Source organism: Dysidea avara, chromosome 3 (assembly GCF_963678975.1).
Source record: "Dysidea avara chromosome 3, odDysAvar1.4, whole genome shotgun sequence".
Classification (NCBI taxonomy): Eukaryota; Metazoa; Porifera; class Demospongiae; order Dictyoceratida; family Dysideidae; genus Dysidea; species Dysidea avara.
Genome location: NC_089274.1, coordinates 21,824,472 through 21,846,248, shown reverse-complemented (window position 1 = coordinate 21,846,248; position 21,777 = coordinate 21,824,472). Strand labels below are relative to the sequence as shown.

Below are 21,777 nucleotides of genomic sequence, written 5' to 3'. Positions count from 1 at the left end.
CAGTACATGTGAAAAAGCATGGTTAATCTGCTAAATCTTTAAAAGGCAGAAAACTCATCAAAATAAACATGTCAAAGTATGCTGTGTACAGTGTATAATTATATTGACAGAATTCTTTACACTGATATCATACTGTACTGCTGTATGGAATAATACACAATTAGGCAGTTGGCTATACAGCAGCATGCGCTGCCACACACTCAATTCCATTCTTACACACAAACATTTCATCTTAAAATATGTGTTCATTTATTACACAAGTTAGGCTTGTTTCAAGTACAAAGTAACACCAGTTGTAGCAGATATAGGTCCCGTGAAGTTGTATGCAATAGCTAGTGAATTAAACCCCACACAGGTAGGGTTGACATTACATATGAATCGCAACTGATTAATGTCACGGGTCCATGCCTGGTAGTTGTAACCAAACAGACCTAACTCTGTTAGCTCCATATCACTATTAGCTAGGACTTTGTAAGTAACTGAGGAGTCTTCAATAGTCACGTATTTCTTGTACAGCTGGTAAGCCACATCAATAGGATTGCCAACTGGACTTGTGGGATACTTTGTGCGCTCTTCACCCCATGAACTTTCCAGTATAAATCTCTCTTTCTCATAAGCATTAGAGTCTAGATCAGTGCCATTCATGATAGATTCTAACATGTATCTACTCAGTAGCTTCCATCTTCTCAAGTAGTAGTCCCCCACTAGTCCAGCCCACTGCTTGCTGGCATAGTCTTCAATGTTCTGGTGGTAGCCCCACATTGTGATCTGATTACGAGCATTAAACTCATACAAATCTTGCACAGACGTAGACTTGTATTTGGCTGAGTTACGGGCAGCTTCAATCCATCTGCCAAGAAGAAAGTTTTCATTAGATGCCAGTAGAGTGTCCAGATCTTTAATCATTTCAAACAGCGTGTTGGAGAGTTGCATAAACTCTAAGCTGCTGTTCTTTTTGTACACTTGATACTTCTTATAAGCAAGCCCAAATGTCACATGTACATCAGTAAAGAGGTTGACAATAGCTTGTCTGGTAACATCTACTACATCATACTGATAGGGACCCACATCTCTTAAGGTGGCGTTATTGTGGCCAGACAATAACAATCCAAGTGCTTCCACCATAGTAGTAGTGCCTTGCCATCCAATCCAGTAGTCGGTGTCCATGGAAATAACTGGGGCACGCTCTATAAGGGATTTAAACTTTGTTGAGTAGTAATAGCTGTAACAACAACTGAGCAGTTTACTCCAAGCTGTCTTCAGGTTATCTCCGATGCTGCCACCAATGTCTCCATATCTCCTCAATGCAAATGCTTCAATCCATACATGAGGATCAACTTTCCACTCCCTCCAACCCATCTCACTCTAAAACACAAAGATAGAGCAGATTATACTACTACCATACATACCATTAAGTCAAACACCACTGGATTTTGTTCAATTGCCTCAGGAGTTAATCCAATGCCAACAAAAGTACTGCCTTTATAACCAGCTGCATCAAGGGGGTCAGAGCCTATCACCTCTAGGTAGCCATAGAAGCCTCTTGTTCCTCCAAAGTTGTTCTGCAGGCAGTATATGAATGGCTTTCCATAAAATGAGTCAGTCTTCAGCCAGGCTGGGTTACTGACAGAACTGACATCCACAACTATCATCTTGTCATTGGGGACTGCTGATAAGAAGGTTTGAATGGCGTCCAGATCCCAGAATGCCACTAAAAGAACCATAATACTATAACATTAACAACTATAATACAATCAAGATATATGGTAGTGGACAAGAATGCCGGCATGCCACACCGTGGGTATATTGACAGGAAGAAACAAAACAACATGGATAGCTCCATGGCTCCTTCTCCATTTTTGCACTACAGTAAATTTGCAGCTACATTTGCAAGGAAGGGCCTTCTTAAGCCTTAAGGGGCAGGAGCATATCTAGCCCAAGCATGATGCCTGGGAAAGCCCATTTATCTGTACACCTAGTCCAGTGAACAACCTGTGTGGGTTCATACGTGCATTCATCAAATTGTTGTTTTCAAGTGCATGGCATGGCTAGCTACAGTTATTAACTCTTATCTGTATGCATATAGAATAGCTTATCAGTCTACAAACTAGTCTCTAGCTATGATGTATGTATTGATTGTGGGACTGCAGCATCACGTGCCACACAAAAGGATACTGAATCAATAGATTTCTTGCACTCAGGCTGACTCGTACTTGTGCGGATCACGAAACCATCCCCGGTTCATCTACTCATTCCCTGCCAACTCTACCACACCCTGCCCTACAAAGTATCGCTCACGTTATTCCCTTGACATTCCTCCATCATAGTTGTAGCTATCACAATAAATTTGGGCACTGATTATTCAATATTAGACCTCTACCTGAGTAGCCAAACAGCTAGTCGTCTTGAGTATTTCCACTTCGCGCGGTCTATATACAGGCAAACTCCACACTATCATCACTTTGATGAGACTAAAAATCGACACTGTTTATTTTGGGCGGGCACATCTCAATTTTTCAGATTTAAATATAGTAACTCGTTAGAAATCAGACTCTTAAATAAAAGCACAGTGCTTTATTTTCCATGTAGATACGCAACTGTTAAAGGGTCTATGGAGGCTTAAATTTCTTTTTGCACACTTTGCAAAACATTCTATAAAAATGGCTGCCACCTTTGGTTTCACCCTTCATCATTACTAGATCTACACACACTGTAGGAGTCTACAAGGTGACTTCTTCTAGCTGATCTCTCTACACACTATAGGAGATTCCTTACTAGTCCTATCATAATAATGCTTCTGGTTCTGTTGAGCCTTAACGAGCTGGGAGGGCTCTCCTCAAGTGGAGTCTTCACTCCAGCTGTAGCTACAGCAGCGCTAGCTGCTTTGAGCTTTGGCTGCTCAGTAACTAACAAAATAATTCACAGCCAAGTTTTGAAAAATGGTGCGGCCTTCAAAAGCCTGGTTGAAAAGGCTGTACTCTAATACAATTAATCAAAGTGTCCTAATTTACAAGCCAGCTTATGTATAGTGCTGTCGATGCATAAACAGTCCAGGAATGAACGGTCCGTGTGTGTGTGGGGGGGGGGGGGGAGGGAACTATTTATGCTGTCATAAATGGTATGGCCAGACCACTTGTGCTTGCAAAACTGGTCTACCTGGTGAACCATCCATGCCAGTGCATAAATGGTCCAAGCTGAACATAAACAGTCCACCTATAGTCTGCCACATTACATACTCTGCTCTGGCTGTAGAATTCCCCATGCATATGCTGGAATAATAGGCAGAACAACTGTGCCATATTAAATCCTTGCTTGTTATACAGAAAAGGATTGACAAATCCTAATAGAGTAGTCAGTGAACTCTAAAATAGAGCTATTTGGGACACTGTATCTAATATAGACAACACTGTAAGATTGTGGACTCCAATTTGCAAATCCTTCGGGAAAATTACAGTATATGTGAGAGATCACTGATTAGCTTGCCAATTAGCTAGCTATCACCTCATCAAATGGGAGGGACAAACCAGGGACATGATTGAAACAGTTGCAAGCTTATGGGCATGGAGCAGTGACCGAAGAAGTTTAGTTCAGACCATTTATGTTCAGGTTGGACTATTCATGTTGTCACAGATGGTGTGGTCAGACCATTTATGTACCAAGACCAAATATTGTTGTGGAACCTCAATTATCCCGACCCAGATTCTTGGCTAACCGAACTACAGAAATGACTGCTCTATTAGAGTAGTGACAGTTCTATTAGGGTAGTTGACATTTAAAAAAAATTCTCCATGCTATTTTAAGGTTATTTATACACAGTTTCAAAAATATGGACTTTCCAGACTTATGGACAACCCCTGGCCCCAAGGGGTTCAGACACTGAGGTTCCACTGTCACGTGATCTGTTGTATACCACTGGATTCTGTAGTGCACGAGGATTCTAATGGCACTATACTAAGGGGTACTTACTATCAGACCTCTCTGTAAAATGTAGGGATATGCATTTTTTGAGTGTCCAAATTAATATGTGGTTCACTATACACTTACCATAGTTCTGGAATGGCAGAGACTGCAACACATAGATCCCATCAGTATCCACTTCAGCCATTGTGCTATATATAGCTTTATTAGTGGCAACAAGAAATGATGAGTCATTTGATGAGGGGTAGAACTCATTGTATGTATCAATACCGAAGAAGTGGTCATTACCATATTCGGCTATTAACATTTCATAGTATTTCTTTCCTAAATCCTTAAATAATGGATCAGTTGGTTCCAGCAGATAATTCCCTGAATATGTGGAATTGAAATTTTCCCAGTTAGGATTCTTCACGAATTTACTCTCTGGATATTTAAGCACAATGGCCTCAGGGACAAATCCTGCAAATCCAGGTAACACATTCATCATTCCAAATTCTCTAGTCCTTTCTAAAATCTTTAACTGCAACTCGCGTTGAGTGTCAATCCAACTATCATCTAGTGGTCCTCCCCAGCCTCTCAAGTTACCAAACCTTTGCCATGCCAGAAAGGCAGGACCTGTTAAGTACTCATTAATCTCAGCATCACTCAAACCCAGTGACATGTAAAACTTCTTCCAAACATATTCTTGTCCTGTGAAGGCAAGAGGCATGTTTATACCATTCAGTGCCATCCAGTCAATTTCTCTGGTCCACCTGTCAATATCCCACCACACCATGGAATAGGAGAACGTGACTGGGTTTATATAGTATCTGTACTTTGTCATCACGTGCCTTGCTCTGCTAAAATCAGTTGGGAGTGGCTCAGGTAGCTGCAATTGATCACCTGATCCATTGTCTCCCCAACTAACCGAGCAATAACAGTAATACTTGAGGTAGTAATTTAAAGCTGAAGCAAACGCCACTCCATTGTTTCCGCGTAGAACTGGTAGTACTATCCCGAACCGCATGATAGTGTCGATTTCAAACACGTCATGACCCCGGTCTATCTCGATCACCTCGTAATGGAATCGTAATATGTACTCTTCTCCCAATAGTCGCCGGATAAGACCTTGTACTACTCGAACTGGGTCTGCTGCAAGTGAAATAGTTGACGTTGCTATTAAAGTGACGACCATAAAGAAAAGCTTCATTTTCTGTCAACCTTCAGAGAACTTGAGATTTGACACTTCCAAGCAGCATCACGTGACGAGATTAGGCGCCTTAAGCAAATATAAGCGTTAGCGCTGCATAAATTTAGAGTCAGTACCTGTATATATTTTCTTGAAGATATTAAAAATAAATATGTTACAAACCAAGAACACAAATTAAAATGACAAGAACAATGTACAATTCACTATGGATGCTATATATTACTGGTGTGATTACTCTGTGAACATGTCAGCTGGTCATAATGATGTAACAATGATGATATGGTAGTCTCTTGTATACCACGAGCAGAAAGGTAGTGTCGGAACCTATAGCAGTAATAACAATAAGTACAATACCGTATTGCCTAAATATTTCAGGGAGAATTTTTTTGCTGATTTTGTTGTATTTAGACCTCCATTATAGTCTAATAGATTGGATTGTTTACAAATCCGCAATAAAATTTTAATTAGGTAACATTACTTAACCTCAAATATTTTGCCCCTCAGGCTATACAGCAATTTATTCCATTCACTTTGTTTCCTATTATTAACCAGGTCACTTTGTACACAAATGACACTGGAGTGAACATGGCAACATAATATTTATTCAGTGGCATAAGTAGACAGTGGGACTAGGACCATTTGTGGAACAAAGCAGGTGTGATGGAGCAGGCCAAAGAGTGAGGGGCAATGAATTTTTACTAGGGCTGAAACAAACACTAATCTAATACTTGGTGAGTACTTGTTAAGGATTTGGTACTTGGATAGTAAAATTGGTACTCGGAGTACTCATTAAGATCACGTGACCCAGCTCACATGATGTATTTGTCATCAGGGAGTGATAGGGATCTGCAATACATATCGATACGGCAATATATCGATACAGCAAATAAGTATCACGATATAATACTGTACTTAGAAAATATCAATATATTGAAGTTTTCTAGTAGAAAAGTCAGTGATTGCTCTATTACTGTAACAGTGATATAGATACTCAAATAGAAAGCCTCTCTATTTACCTGTGCTATAAAATGCAACGTTACGAGAAGCCGTGTGTATAAGTGCTACTGTTATGGCTAAAATATTCTTACCCGGGTCTTCTAAAAACAGTAGCTGTTAAAACAGTAGCTGTTACACTTTAAGTATAAGTATAAAGAATTGCACCACCAAGCAGTAAACAACCTGCTGTAGCCATCTTGACAACTCATCAAAATGCAGAGTAATCTGGACAAGCCTTTGTAGGAGCATGCATTAAAATGTTTGCGGTAGTTAATTGTCTGGTAGAGGCAGGTATCTGGGTAGAGATGTACTTTTTAACAGCAACTCTCGTTTTTCAAATACCAGAACACACTAGCTATATGTCACATCAGTATAATACTGTAGTTTCACTGAATAAAGAAATTTGTATACACAGTGAATGTAGAATCAGTGTCGGCTCTTTAAGGTACAGATAAATTGGATATCACAATTATTAGCTAATACGCCAGTCATAACTAGCTATGACCATTTCATTATAGTATCGTGATACAGTATTGTATCGAACAGTTTATTGATGGTAATACGCGATACACAAAATTCACTGTACTGCAGAACATTAGGGAGTGACACATTGAAGGCTGTAGAGTTTGATTGGCATAGTTTTTTTTGTCAGGGACACTAACATCAGTACTTTAATACAGTGTGTGTATCATTGTTGTCACTTGAAAAGGCTGTAAACTGCTAAAGGTCAGTATTAAACATGTCACATGGGTATGACTACAAGTTAACTCTAGAGAGTACTTGAATACTAAAAAACCATGATCTTTTCAGCCCTATTCTTTTACCCAATGCAAATTGAAGCATACAACAGATACGTTGTTATTCTTGGGGGTCTGGGGGCTTGTCCCCAGGAAAATTTTCATAGTTTAGAGGCCCAGAGAGAGACTATTTTACTATGTTTTTTAGCTACTACTTAAGTAGCTACCTAAAGCAAATGTAAAGGTGACTGCTTTACGTAGCTGACTGCTCTATTAGAGCATCTTGATCTTTTATTGCAAGTAGTTGTTCGGAGAGGGGGTCCTGTTTCCACTGCCTATGGAACAAAGCCCTGGTGCCTTTACATCTGCATACACCTGAGATGCCTGCATACCACAAGGCAAAGAAATTTTGCAAGCAAGATTAAATAATGAGGTCTAAGCTGACTCCATGTAGATGCATACAAGTAACCTTTTAAACAGCAAAAGATGAAGGACTGCGGAAAGCACAAAGAAGGGAATGTTTTACGTATGAACACACAGGAAAATTCATACTTGAAATGTTCTTGACTTACAGTAGCACTGAAATGAACATTATTATTTAAGTAGTTGTCAACAAAACAGTTGAATGTTTAATTCACTTTTTTCATTGTAAGATAATTGTCATCCGCAAAATTTCTTACACAAAGGTTTTTTTTTGTTTAACTACAGACCCTCCTTTTCCCTCCAATGATGGGTTGCAGGTAATGGTACAGGAAGATTGTCATGCTTCTACAGAACTCCCTCCCCTTCTTTAAATAGTGGGACCTCCACTATCCGAACACCTGTGTGTCAGTTCAATCACAAAAGTGTTCAGATAAAATTGGATAAGTGAAGTCCATTCGTTTATATACAGGGCTATATTCAAATGCTGACTTTCACAATAAAATCAATAACATGGCTAAATCTTTTTAATCACTGTAGCTTGGCTACAAAAATATCAAGATACTCTAATAGAGCAGTCATGCACTTAAAATGATGTGAAAAAATAAAATTCATGATTTTTTTTTGCATGAAAATAATGCAAAACACAGGTGTCAAATTTAGTATTAATAAATACACAAAATTTAATAGTGTGTTGTTAGTAGCAAGTTGTTCTGAACAAATAGTCTGGTTATTCTTTCAGCATTATGTTACAGTATACACACAAGCCCAGTATATACTATATGAGGAAATGGTGTTACACTTACCGCCGTTGTCTGGCCTTTCTGTCCTCTTCATATTTACACATCAGGTTCATGAGGGGTAGATAGTCTGTTGCAATGGCAGAGTGTAGTAGTTGACAGTGAGCTAAATCATCTTGAACAATATTTGAAGTCCTCTGATTAAACACACCACACCACCTACACAACAAAACATCAATGGCAACCACCAGTGTGTGTGGAAGTATTGACACCACCATGGTATCACAGCATGATAAGTAGTATATAATGGATTCTTTAAAGGAATTAGAAACACTAACAGTTATATAACAAACACAGAATAAACATTAACGCCAACTGCTGAAGTCCAATACATGCCTGCCAGTATTTAAATTAACAATAGGACCTTTTGTTATCAAAAAAATTAATGAATGTTCGATTGGAGTATTTCAAGTGCACTAGGTTCTATTGTCAAGTACTGGGATCACCCACATGAGCATCCTTTAAAATACAGCCAACCCAAAGCCAGGGATGTGCCCACAGTGGTCAGAACCAGCCACCACTACCACATAACAACTGACCTCTAAACTTAGGTGCCCACATTTTATTATCTGACCCTGTTTCTTGTAGCCACCACCATTATAAACCTGGGAAGATCCCTGCAAAGCTAAATGTTGAAATACTCATCTATCAAAACAAAATTTAGTACAACAGTAGGTACAGGCCTACACAGATCCAACTAATAATGTCGTAAAAAAATGCTGACCCATCAAACAATACAATTAGCCATGAGCAATGGTTGGGTGTTCCCTACCTGCATTTCTTTGCCATGGTAACAACCATTTCTTCTCTTAACATATCTGAGTGGTCCTTAATCCCAAAATGTTGGCCAGTCATATTGTCCATAAATGATGCCATTTCTTCCTTGTGTTTATCCAGTTTCTCCACTTCAAGCTGGTTCAGTGATTCTTGAGATGTTGCCAGGAAGCAAGACTGTTCTCTAACCTCCCACCAGGAATGAGCACCATTTGGATCTAACACTGGTGACTGCTCATTGTTCTCTCTGATGATGTCACAGTGGGATAGCCAATCACAAGCATCCGACATTATGTCACAATTAAAATATTTACATTGTTTTGTCTGGCTGAGATTCTTGAACTTGCTATCATGACAACGCCAAGGTCTTTGGAGGTTTGGAGTAGCAATTTTTCCAGTGACGGGTGAGGCATTTAACTGTTCCACTAAACTGGACAGGAATAAATTAGGATACAGTAGAGATTTGGCTTCTATAATCTCTTGCTCTAGTAAAGATGCAGACCAGGCACTGGGTACATCTTGGATAGAGTCTTGTTCTGATGTGTTGGCATGACACAGGGAGAAATGTAGAGTGTGTATGACTTGGCGGACATCACACTGGAGTAGTGCTGACAATGTAGATGCCATTCCAGCTGGGAGCAGGAAGTCATGTGACAGGGCTATCACCTGGAGATGATCTACAAGCTCTTGCTATAATTGAGACCAATAACAGCATTAAGGTTTAATTTTTAGTTTCTTGTCCCTACCCACATCACAGTATTTTTCATGCCACAAAGAAATATGGGTGCCCATAAAACACCATTTTAAGCTAGTAGGTATCTGAAAAGAGTAAGTATGTTGCATTCTGAGTCACGCAAGCTCCTCCATCCATCTAACTCCAATACAAAAAGTTGGCTGCTGTATTCTTAATTTCATTTTGAACTATAGTGTATGAGAAACACGTGGCCTAAAGAAAGAAAAGGCTACCTATGTCTGCCCCCCACAACTCACATTATAAAGCACATATGTAGAACACCCTCATGAATACAAGTATATATAGCACCACCATACACCTAGTATATATAATACACTACACAAGATGCATAGATATGATACCCAAAATCAAATACTGAGGCACATTTGCTAGACTACAATATCTGACAACAGAAATGTTGTATTGTAAGAACATAATAAACACTAATTTGTTTATCTGGTGTGTTTCTACCTCATAGACTCAATGACCAAAACAATTATTATCACTGCATATATACACACACATACAGACACACTACACACACCTCAGATGGTCTACACATGTCAATGACATTGTGGTGACATTCCAATTGCAGGTGAGGGTCTGTGGGGTCACAAGTAACACAATCACTATAAAAACAGGACATACCATTACAAGTTAAGATGATGGGTCTCTTTGACATGTTGATAATGTCATACATTGCTGACCAAAATCCTTTGTCATCTTCAAACAATATATCAACCTGTGATAACACGGGAGGTCAAATACTTAACGAATACACTTATACACACTACATAAAGGCAAAGCATTTGGCTGCTATGTACATGGTCACACTTATATCCAATGGGACACCCCTGTATTACTTAGGTGCTATGAGCTTTATAGTAATGGCCAGTGATTATAATCAGTGTTGATACCACACACACGTATGCACGTCCACACACACATACATACCTCCTCTACCAATATAACACTGTGAGAAGCTAATGTCACTTGCAAGTGTTCAGACTGTTGAGACAATTCTGCACCAGCTGTATCCTTACTTTGAGCCCCTCCCCCTTCCTTTGCAGCTGGCCCCTTCATAGGCTTAAAGAATGATGTAATGGTACGGGAGGACTTTTCGATACAGGTCTTATCAGGGGCTTTGTCATCACCTTCACCCTGGGATAGAGTGGATTGTTTTGTAGCTCGTTGAGTCACAATTTGGCGTGACTGTGTGGCTTCCTGGAGTATAGAGATCACCTGACTGCCAGATCGCCTACTGGATGAATTCACTTCAAATACCTAAGGGGTGATGTGTGACAACTGTTATGATTTAGTGCAGTAAATGATAACCTCCCTCCCCCAAAGATACCATACCAACTAATATTGTGCTTTGCGTGGGAGGATCAAAGCGATGCCGCGTAGTGTATTGTTCATACAGTACTTATTAGCTGAATAACTGTACTGTATGAGTCATACAGAACAGTTATGCAGCTAATTGGGCAAATACAGTACAATTATGCAGAGAATTTTTTTATGGAATGTACAAGACACTGTAAATCGCTAAAACCAGCCAAACTAATCCTACCAGTTCGTTCTATGGCTAGAAATAGACTGTATAAACACTTACTGATCGTCTGATCATGAAGCTATTTACACACGACTCCACTAAGACAGCATGAATGATCATGTGTGTGACATTGTAAATCGCTAAAACTAGCCTAACTCGAGCGGCCTAACTAATCCCTATTAGTTTGTTCTACAACTAGAAATAGATTATATAAACACTTACTAATATCCTGATCACCGAAAATTGCAGCGGTTTGAGTACTAGAGAAAATCGCTCCGAACCAGACGACCAGGAAGTACAATATAACACTTAAAGCACTGCCTATGCTTGTGTGTATGAAAAATACAGCACTCGGGGGTGTCTTGAGGCAAATACAGCACTCGGTTTCGCTTTGTGCTGTATTAGCCTTAGCCTCTCAACATGCCCCCTTGTACTGTACACACACGCGTGACAGTGCTTTAACTATAACCAGTGGGATATCCATTGACAAAAGGCAAAAGTTTACCCAATACACAACATGCTTACACTTTGGGAGATGGGGTATATATCACAAAACAGTCTGCAAAGCTATTGGCTTATTCTAACTAGGTTCCACTGATAATTGGATCGGTATCATATCAGAGCTGATATTGGGCTTTTGGTATCAATCAGTATCGGTTATTTAGGTATTCTGATACCGATTAATAGCCACTCGCACCAATCATCATCATCATAAATGCTATGCTAGCAAAACGTGAGGTATAATGGGTTGGAAATAGTGCTGAGCATTATTCTAGCAGGAAAGGTGCAGGAATTTTTTTAAATATGTTTGCATGAAAAAGATCGAAATACTCTAATAGAACAGTCGCTGCACAATAGATAGAGCAGTCACACAAGCTAACTTGAGAGGCGTGTAAATTGTATGGCAATTATCGGTATCTGTGAAAATTTACTGCTAGGTATCGGTATCGGATCAGTAGGTATTTTTTTGTATTGGTGGAACCTTAATTCTAACGCAACAGTTGGCTGCACTAAGTGAGTCACTATAAATCAGGAATTCATAATACTATTTTGTGAACTATTCCTTTAACTAATTTAAAAGTAGACAGTGGTTAGGTTCCACCCGACATATCAACTATAGAAATACTAAGCACACACTCACCTTGTATCCCAGTTTGTTGGCACAAGCATAAATGGCAGAAGTCTTTCCACAGCCCACCTTTCCCCTGACAAGTAACACTTTACTGGCACCTTCTTCCTCACAATCATTGCTATCACTATCAATGACCATACAGTCTGACTCTCCTGACTTCTTCTGAGAATTGTTTCCATTAATACCACTATGACCATCCTTCCAACCAATTAACCACTGGAATAATATTTGTAAGGCTTGCTGGTTGCCAAGAATATCATCTAGGTTTGTGGGTGAGTACAAATCTACCCAGAGGTCATTAAGTGGTTTAAAAATTGGCAGGCCAGGTAGTGGCTTAGTTACTACCTGGGGTGACTGCTTCTGAGGTGGCAGGTTAATAGCAGTGGAAGACTTCTTTTTTTCGCACTGATCATTGTCATTCCAGCTGGAATCTTCATCATCCGAAGCAATACAGTTTGTCTTCTTTCTGCGTTTCTTTACTCTTCTCTGACGTCGGTGTTTACACTTAGACTCATAGTCAGAAGATGAAGCATCAGAATCATTAAGTGGCTCTTTCCAACTTTGTTGTTGGCTGCGGCGACGGAAGTTGTAAGTTGTAGGTGGCGGTGATGCCTGCTGCTTTCTGTACCATTTGGCATCCACTGTGACAGACTCAGAAGAAATATCTGTCCGTAGAAACCTAATGCTTACAATAAGTTCTAGAGAAGGATCCTCAGGAACTTCAACAACTTCTTTTAAGAGTCTCTCGTTTTCCTGTTGAACTAACTGATACTGTTTTTCCCATTCAGCCCACTTTGCCAGCAACCTTGCTCGTTCAGCAGAAAGCTGTTTATTTAGTGAAGTGTAATGGTCATATAGTGATTTTAGGTTCTTGTCAGTGAATTGCTTCAATAGTACTCTCTTCTCATCAGAGGTCGCAAACTACATTGAAACACCAAAGATGTAACACGCACACGCACACGCACGCACACACACACAACTCAGGGTACTTGTGCACTAAGTAGGCGAGTCATTGCAAGCAAATTCTCCTAGGGAAATGGGGGCCTCAGCAAGTCATACACACATTTGACATATATTCACCTTCAAATGAAATGGTGCCTTCAGACAGTTATCAACAGCCATTAATTCCTTGCTCACATGATCCACATGCTGTGTGTCTCCTCGATGTGGATGACAAAGCGGTGAACTCTTTATGTTAACTGCAGGTAGTTCTATTTTTGGTAAGTCCCACAATAAAGAACTGTCTTGCTGCATGACATGGTGAAACAGGGTAACCCCAAGTGAAAGCTGCTCATGTGATACTGCAGACGACATCACTATAGTTTGTTTCCTGGGACTGGCAGTTTTCCTGGGACTGTTTTTAGGACTGCCCTTACGTGGGCTAGACTTTCTACCAGGCGAGGAAGGTTTCTTATGTGGACCAAATATGTGTGCCCATTTATTTTTAGCTGGAGTGGAGGGTTTTGATGGACTGCTTTGTAACTCTTGGGACAAAGGGGACGCTGAACGTGGAGTCAAACAAATCACATCTGAGTCACTAGAATCAGCAGCTGCCTCATCCTTAGCAATACTTGGTGATATCACAACAACATCAGAAGTATCTGTAGCAGATGGCACATTACATGTAACCTGATTATCTTCTATTATAATCTGTGGAACCACTTTGGTTTCAACACTCTCCTCAAGAATAGCTGTTTCCATCTCAGCAGTACTTTCTTCACAACTAGTCTTTTCTATTGGGGTTGGTTTAGTTAATGAACAAGCTTTAGGTGGGACCAACTCACTTAGTAACTCATTAAGCCGCTCTGTGGCTTCCCTAGCAGCCTTACGACAAGACTTCTTTGCAACAGTAATGTTCTCATCTTGGGAAGCAGTATCACCGTCTTCATTGTTAGCTCTCTCTTTCTTTTTTCTTCGCTTTCTTTGCTGCTTTTTTGGTGGATAATCATCTTCAGCAGTGCTCTCCAATTGTGATGATTCTTGACTGCCAGTTTCCATTCCTGTATCCGGTTCTAGCTCCATGGGAACTAAAATGCATTTTCCATTCTGAAAATTTAGGGTGGTCTGCCGTGTCTGCTGCTGCTTTTTAGCCTGTGCAGTGGACTCTGACTTCTTATGATTCTCCTTCAAGCTGACCTCATTAGCAACTGAAGCAGCTGTTTCTTCAGGTTTTTTATCTTTATTGGTGTCCTTAACAAGTTTCTCTGGCTCCTTTGTTACATTTGTTTGTACCAGTCCCTCTATAGGTTGGCGTTGGCATTCCACTGGATCATCCTGGATTTCCACAAGTTCATTTTGCTTCTCAACAGGTTGGGCTTGTTTCTCAATGGAATGGCCTTGCCTTTCCACCATTTGGTTTTGTTTCTCAATATGGTCTTGTACACAGTTCACTGACAAATTTGGTGTGGGCTCATGTACAGTAAACAAGGCAATCTTCATCTTCTTTGGGGGAGCAGCATCTTTAGAGTTAGAATCTTCATCCAACACTTGAGGGTCCACAACACAATCTGAAGACTCTGCGGATTCTATTCTACTGTTGTCATTACACGTCACACTAGGTGGTGGATTAGCGACTGCCGTATTGTCTGCCTTAAAATAAGCCGTGATGAGTGACATCTCGCTAGTGTGTGCGAATAAAACAGTGGTAGAGTGACACGAAATAATTAGAATACATCAAGCAAAGCTGTGTTACTTAAACAATTACACTTCTGTCTTATGTTACAGCTTACTCTCTATATAGGTCGATAATCCACCGCCTCAATTAATCACTGGACGAGTGAGCAAGCAGACACTAAACCTCCCGCACAACTCGCATTTCCCGCCAGTTTACTGTTACACGTGCGCTCACGAAAATTGCTGGTGTTTGGTAGGCGTGGTCAACCCCTTGACAAATGGAGTCTAATGGAATATGCCTTAGAACAAACAAGGGCGAGTATTACCAAAATGAAACGATATACGGGTAAGACATAATTATTATCGTAACGCCAGCTTGCTAAGGGGTCACTTTGTAGATATCTCTAGAAAGGGTGCACTGTGTATCCTTACGTGTTAGACACCGGAGAGTCAGCATAGAGCACAGTCTCTGTGTGTGTGTGTATACCAGTACAAAATGTTATGGTGATAATCTCTTACAGGGTAGTGTATTTATGCATTAAGAAGCATGTGCCCTCCAAAGGGCTGAGGTTGAAGATAAGGGGTTTTGAGAAAGGTATGAGTGACTGTGTTTTGTTTCCTTTTTGCAAGTATGTAAGGCCACTCCAAATAAATGTCTCTTATGCTTTGTTATCTGCCAGCATTCACTATGTTCTCTGTTTTTCAACAACCAGAATTTTTTTTTCAATATTCCAGTGCATTCATTTGTCACAAACTTTTCAATGTACTTGTATATAGTTTATTATACACCATTACTGTTTTTAATCCATTCAAGCATAAAATATTGAAGAGATAGGAAAAGAACTGCCTGCTTTCATTTGAGTGAATGTTGAGAAATAGAGACAGTTTATTTGGAGTGGCCTATAACAGTACAATTTATCGTTGTTACCATGAAACCAGCTCTGTTATGTGGTCATGTAGTGTATAAACGGACTGCTGGCAGTCCTAACTAAGCAAGTGGTTACATTAGGCAGTTCAATGATACTTTTGAAGGTTTCAAGTTGTCTGGTTTAAACAGGTGACCTTATTACACAGTGACCATATTAGAGCAGGTCTCAGTGTAACACAACTACCTGATTGATACACTAAATCTTTATTTAGCTGAATTTGTATATCAGTACACCACAAGTGAACATACAGCAAGCAGTCGGGAGAGTGTTAGTATACATTATGGTAAACGATGCTCAAGACGAGATATAATTCAAGCTGAGTACAAACTGATAGACTATCCAGGTTAGTGGTTGGTCAGTTTACAGTAGAACCTCAGGTATCCAAATGGCACCAGGTTCCAAAATATTTCAGTTACAAAATGTAAACACACTTTTATGTATGACTGACTGACTGCTCTATTAGGGTATTTGAGTGTTCTATTGCTGTGTATATTTAATGGCTTTCAGCTGAGGTCTCATTCTCAGGTAGTTTCTACTGCATGCTGTAGGAACCTCAGAAGCATTTCTTATAGAGAGGTTAATGTACAGTGTACTATTTGAAGGGGTAGATATATATGTGTATACCAGCATTGTATTACCTTATGTGACTTGCCATTTCACAGTAATTTTGTGTTGCATGATATTGTGAGTATCAGTGTCTTCAGATTACCATAATAGCTGGAAATATTTCCTTGATTAATGTGCCAAAACTGTTTACCTTTGAGTTTTACCAGAGCTAGAAATTTTTTTTTAAGGTGCCAATATTTCACTGCAATTGGAGGATCAAAGGGATTCCATCAGAGGTGTTAAAATGTTCACACAGGCAGAACAAGGAAATGTGATGATTAAAACAATCTTCACTATAGAGAAATTATGGATAGAATCCCTTTGAGTCATTTGTACTGTGTTGGACACTCTCCTCCACTATTATCAACTCTTGCTTGTATAGAAGCAAGAGTACATAATAATAAAAATATTATGTACTCTTGATAGAAGGTATTGCTATGGGAAATTGATGAAAAGGTACTAAATAGGATTAAACAATTTAAATCATTCCTTAGTCAATGTTGAAATGTTTACAAAAATGGTTTGTGCATGTCTTGCACTACTTGATATGGTCACTGTATAATATGGTGATCTTATCGAAGTGCACCTTAGCTATGTTTGGGGCCTACAGTGTATTTGACATGGCCACCATGACTTCTTATAAGATTTTAGTAGTAAAATATCTCTAGTTTATCATGTTTTTACCTCCTCAGGAGGATTTCCAGTTGGGGCCTACTCCTACCCATTCCAGTACACCCTACCCGATAACCTACCAGGTGAGATGTTCATTTGTTATCTTTACCAAAACAACCAAACTAGGGAAGCTTCAGGTTGTCAAATTAAGGTTATGGTATATTTATGTGCAGGTATGACTAATTACGAAGCCTACTATAATGACCCTGTTCTGGTAGTAATGCAATTAGTTTTTTTAATCACCTATTTTATTCGAACAAAACTACCTCAATGGAGGTCAGTGTCTCAGTGGGCAGAAACACGCCAAAAGTGCTTACTGAAGTAGGGATTAACTGTCAACTAGTATAGCTGCAGGTGTAGATGACCTGTGGCTACTTTGGCTTGGTAGGAACATGCAAATGTAGGGATTTTCCCACACAGTTATGTTGTAATAGCTACCATCATTCATATATCTTGTTTAACTACTTTTTATTGCTAGAACCCTACTTCACTTTTCCTTAATAACAGCTTGGATCCCAAACCTTTCCAACAAGTTTCTATGAAATTCCTTTTATTTTCCAGAATTTTCTGCTAACTGAATGACTGACTAAACATTAATTGATTTTGGTGTTGCCTTTGCTCGGGACATGCCTTTTCGCCAACTGCTGCAGCTACAACACATGCATCATGGACCTACGTTTGTCCTCCTTTGTGTCACTTTTCCTTCTCCACTACTGCATAGGCGTTGGTTGGCGGTAACTTGCAGCATGGCTTCAGTGGTTGATTTTCAGTAGTGAAACTGTGATTGATGGCAGAGGCACTGCTCGTACTGTTCTTCATTTGTACAGTAACTCTGTATAACAGGTGGAACATAACTGAAATGGCAACGTCACATTTCAGACATTGATAATTGGGATGCACATTCAGTAGCGTGACTAATGTGTTATTATTCCCTTTGATGTGATATGAGACAGTAATGAATTATGTTACTGCAAACAGTGTAAGGAAAAATTAGAAATTTTACACTTGAGTAGGGATCACAGATAAAAACAATGAAACGAGGTGTTGTAATAGCTACCATGATTCATATTTCTTATATTGCTCTTTTTATTGCTGTAACTTCTAAATACGCTCCTCTAAATGGTTTTCTTGCATGAAGAAGAAGACGACCACGTAACTGAAGATAAAAGGATGGGAAAACACAGAGAAGCAGATACTTGACATGCCACCTCTGAGTTTATTATTGTGGTACAAAATGGATTGACAGATATAACTAACATTCTGTAAAAGTGATTTTCATGGTAGGGGAAGCCCTACTAAACAGTACTACCATATTGTTTGATGCAGGGATTCATGTTTACTTCTCCATTGTTAATTGATGTTGAACTATTTCTTGGCTGCCACCTTTGCTTTTGCAACTTCTTCAACCTGGGTTTGTGTCGTTTTTTAGATACTTCTTTTGTGTTTGCAAATATTTTTGTTGATTGTTCTATTAGAGTGTGACTGTTTCATTGGAGTATCTCGATTACACATGTTTGGTTATTGTGTGACAACTTCGTGGCTTTCATTTATCACCAAAAGGCAACAGATTGAGGACTTGTATATCATACCTTATGTGCATGAATGCATGAACTGCTGAAGGGGGGGTACCAATCTCTTGTAAAAGTTTGTACCTCATCTGCTACTGCAGTACAAAAATATAATACGGACACATACTGTCAGTAGGCTACTCAGGTGTTTAGCATTGAATGGTTATTAGCCCACAAGTGAATGTTCTATTAGAGTAGTTGACGAATATAAAATATAATACATGACTTGAGCATGTTGAAATTTTGTTTTGACATCTGGAAACTAGTGAAACTCACATAGAACCACATGGAGTCATGTACTTGTCTTATGTGTTAGTGAACGTGGTGTGTGTATGTAATGTTATTTAAATAGTGTAGTGTGTACCCACATTACAGTACACTTTGTGTAGGTGTCTACTTCCAACAAGGACCAGGACAGAGCTGGGAAGCTTGTGTCAAATATTTCATTAAAGCAGAGCTAGAAGTCACCGGAGACACTGATCCCCTCACGGTATGGTGCAACAACCACATCATGTCATGTGTACACACTTTACTAGTGTGAAGAGCCAGTGGTGATATATGGGCACACTACTGCTAGTGAGGAAGCCACTCCTGAGGAGTACCACTCCAGTGATAGTGTGAAGACATTTTGCTGTATTCCTCGAGGAGACGTCAACATTACAGCAAAGTATTTTATCACACACAAGCACACATATGCACGTGCATACATGCACAAAAATCAAAGCCTCCGGTAACTGTGTGAGACACGGCAATTGCTGCCCAGTGAATTTGCCTGTGTACCACTCACACACTTGAGTCTGTGCAGACTCATCCTCCTGGAGTAGGACTAGTAACCCACAACGCAGGTCTCACAGATAGAGGTTGTGGAACCCAAAGTTCCTCAACACTGCTATGCAAGACAAGGACAGTTGGGCATTTGCTTCCCCAGGTCCCTAATAGACTGGAGCAATGCACACAGACACATGCATACACACAACAGACACACACACACACACACACACACACACACACACACACACACACACACACACACACACACACACACACACACACACACACACACACACACTACACAAATATGCATGCAAACACAAATGTACTGTAGCTATCATTTTATATCTCTGTGTCTAGACTATCAAAGGTGGCCTTCACTACAGGACAAAAGGCATTTGTTCACATAGAAATCGCTAATCAATCCGCAGTAGAAATCAGAAGTTTTGTTCTAAAGGTTAGCACCCCTTCATTGTTACTCATTGTAACATGTGAACCTTCTCTTGCAGCTAATAAGAGTAATAAAATTATATGCTAAAGACAACCAAAGAAATGAAGAACACATGAGAGAACATGTTGTAATAGACACAGTTGCACAGAGTTTCCATAGTGGCTGCAAAAACAACTCTTCAGTTAACTGGTTAGTCAGGATAAACCTGTTATAGTTATGAGCATCAAAATATTACCAGTGGTATACCAATACTTTTGGCTGATATAACAGACACTGAAACATTGTTGTTCCCTCCTACAACTAAAGGAACATCACTCAGTGTAAGTTATAAAACTATCTTGTAGTGTTGCTATTATCTGCTGCTTGTAATAGTGTCATTATGTAGTTGACTTGGACATGCATGTGCCATGGGCACCAGCAGTTGAGATGCACCTACCACTGATAGTAAAACCATCCACTAACATTTTGGTAAGATATGTATTGTCTGAGCGATGGGCAAAGATACACATTTTGTGTTAGTTTTGGAACGTGCTTTTATATATGTAAACAGATTATACAAACAATCAACCATAACCAGGGTAGTAGAAGCAGGGGTCCCTGCAGTCCCTAGGTTTTTTTTCGTGTACTGAACCTTTTGATGTAGAATAGTTTTATGTACAAATATCTAATAAATCATACTTTCTAAGTTTGATCAAGAGCGGCATGTAAGGATCAGTGACAGTTTTGAGTTCAAGTAAATTGTCATATATATAAGAATGACATACAAAAGGCTAATCTCCTAGCAGACTACATAGCTAAGTGTGCCCATGGTTTTTGGTGCTGTAGATGCAAGTTTTTATAGCCAGTGGAGGGTTACATATGGTGACTGTTCTATTAGAGTATTTAACTTCTCTATGAGACTATCTTGTGTATAATTTTTTTTATTGGGGGGGGGGGGGGGGGGGGACAATGTTCCCTTCTCTGGATCCACCACTGACTTTTTATCTTGAAACTACAATTACATTGATTTTCCAAAACTCCAGTCACATATTATAAACACTTTACTACCAACTGTGTAGCTCTGAAGTGTAATGATGTTCAAGTTATATCAAAATGTCAAAATTAATGATTTCAGCGTTCAACTACTCACCAAACTTGTACTAATGCCATGTGTATGTGTAATATATTATAATATCATACATGATATAGTGGAATAACTGGACAGCTCCAGGATGGACAAAAGAGTGTAAAACTGCTCCAGTAGTGGATACGTGTGTGGTCACACCTGACATCATAGGTAACTACCCTAATAGAACATACACTGTGTAGTAGTAATGTTATGTTCCTTTTCAGCATCAGACGTCTTCCATTCTCTGCCAGGATTTGAATCCAGTTGATGACTGACACTAAATTCACTACATACACACAAAACATTCTATAATAGTTCACCACTGATAATTTATCTCACATTGGGAGGTCTGTAATGATTGTGTAAAATTTCCAAGAATTATTCTTAGTTTGCAATTTCATGAGAAACACTGAAAGCTCACAAACCATACCTCATGGCCAGAGCAAGTGCATGTAGTTAATGGTGTACTTCATGACCTCATTAAGATCACCTGATCAAATTAATGACCATGTAGGGAAGATGGCCTTATTTTAATATGCAAATTTGGTAAATGTGTTAGTGTTTTGCATGTCATTTGTTAGTCGCACAAAAAATTCTGAATGGGACTTGTGTGAAAACCAACTGACAGGTAGCCAGAGTTTTTCAAAATCTTACAAAGTATCTGATTGGCTGGTTTTGATGTGACATTACCAACGAAAGGAATTGTAACTGACTACCTTGCAATCTACTGTACATTATTAAACACATTTCTGGGATGTGGCTAACTTGCAAATAACGTCACAGCCAAGCATACATTTCATGATCTTGC

At 39.4% G+C, this 21,777-nt stretch overlaps 3 protein-coding genes across 5 annotated transcripts; 1 reads left to right on the top strand and 2 right to left on the bottom strand.

Annotated features, from left to right (window-relative positions):
• Positions 1-112: 112 nt before the first annotated feature.
• Positions 113-5,168, bottom strand: LOC136250231 (alpha-N-acetylglucosaminidase-like). Its single transcript, XM_066042411.1, has 3 exons — positions 4,045-5,168; positions 1,410-1,711; positions 113-1,365 (listed from the first exon to the last, which is right to left on the bottom strand). The coding sequence occupies exons 1-3, from the start codon at positions 5,105-5,107 to the stop codon at positions 262-264; spliced, it is 2,469 nt and encodes an 822-aa protein (XP_065898483.1). The 5' UTR covers positions 5,108-5,168; the 3' UTR covers positions 113-261.
• A 48-nt stretch (positions 5,169-5,216) lies between these two features.
• LOC136250229 (ATPase family AAA domain-containing protein 5-like) lies at positions 5,217-15,107 on the bottom strand. 2 transcript variants are annotated; one of them, XM_066042408.1, is made up of 10 exons: positions 14,981-15,107; positions 14,036-14,871; positions 13,332-13,984; positions 12,261-13,172; positions 10,522-10,851; positions 10,216-10,309; positions 10,112-10,170; positions 8,833-9,524; positions 8,067-8,219; positions 5,217-5,431 (listed from the first exon to the last, which is right to left on the bottom strand). In XM_066042408.1, the coding sequence occupies exons 2-10, from the start codon at positions 14,865-14,867 to the stop codon at positions 5,320-5,322; spliced, it is 3,837 nt and encodes a 1,278-aa protein (XP_065898480.1). In that variant the 5' UTR covers positions 14,868-14,871; positions 14,981-15,107; the 3' UTR covers positions 5,217-5,319. The 2 variants fall into 2 exon arrangements, with proteins under 2 accessions (XP_065898480.1, XP_065898479.1); XM_066042407.1 differs by having other exon boundaries at positions 13,332-14,871.
• Positions 15,065-21,364, top strand: LOC136250230 (arrestin domain-containing protein 15-like). 2 transcript variants are annotated; one of them, XM_066042409.1, is made up of 12 exons: positions 15,065-15,210; positions 15,386-15,459; positions 16,005-16,136; positions 17,092-17,154; positions 19,029-19,129; positions 19,176-19,306; positions 19,771-19,867; positions 19,920-20,050; positions 20,100-20,181; positions 20,234-20,329; positions 21,050-21,137; positions 21,194-21,364. In XM_066042409.1, exons 1-12 carry the CDS (start codon positions 15,143-15,145, stop codon positions 21,235-21,237), a joined length of 1,107 nt encoding a protein of 368 aa, XP_065898481.1. In that variant the 5' UTR covers positions 15,065-15,142; the 3' UTR covers positions 21,238-21,364. The 2 variants fall into 2 exon arrangements, with proteins under 2 accessions (XP_065898481.1, XP_065898482.1); XM_066042410.1 differs by lacking the exon at positions 15,386-15,459 and having other exon boundaries at positions 15,103-15,210.
• The last annotated feature ends 413 nt before the right edge of the window (positions 21,365-21,777 follow it).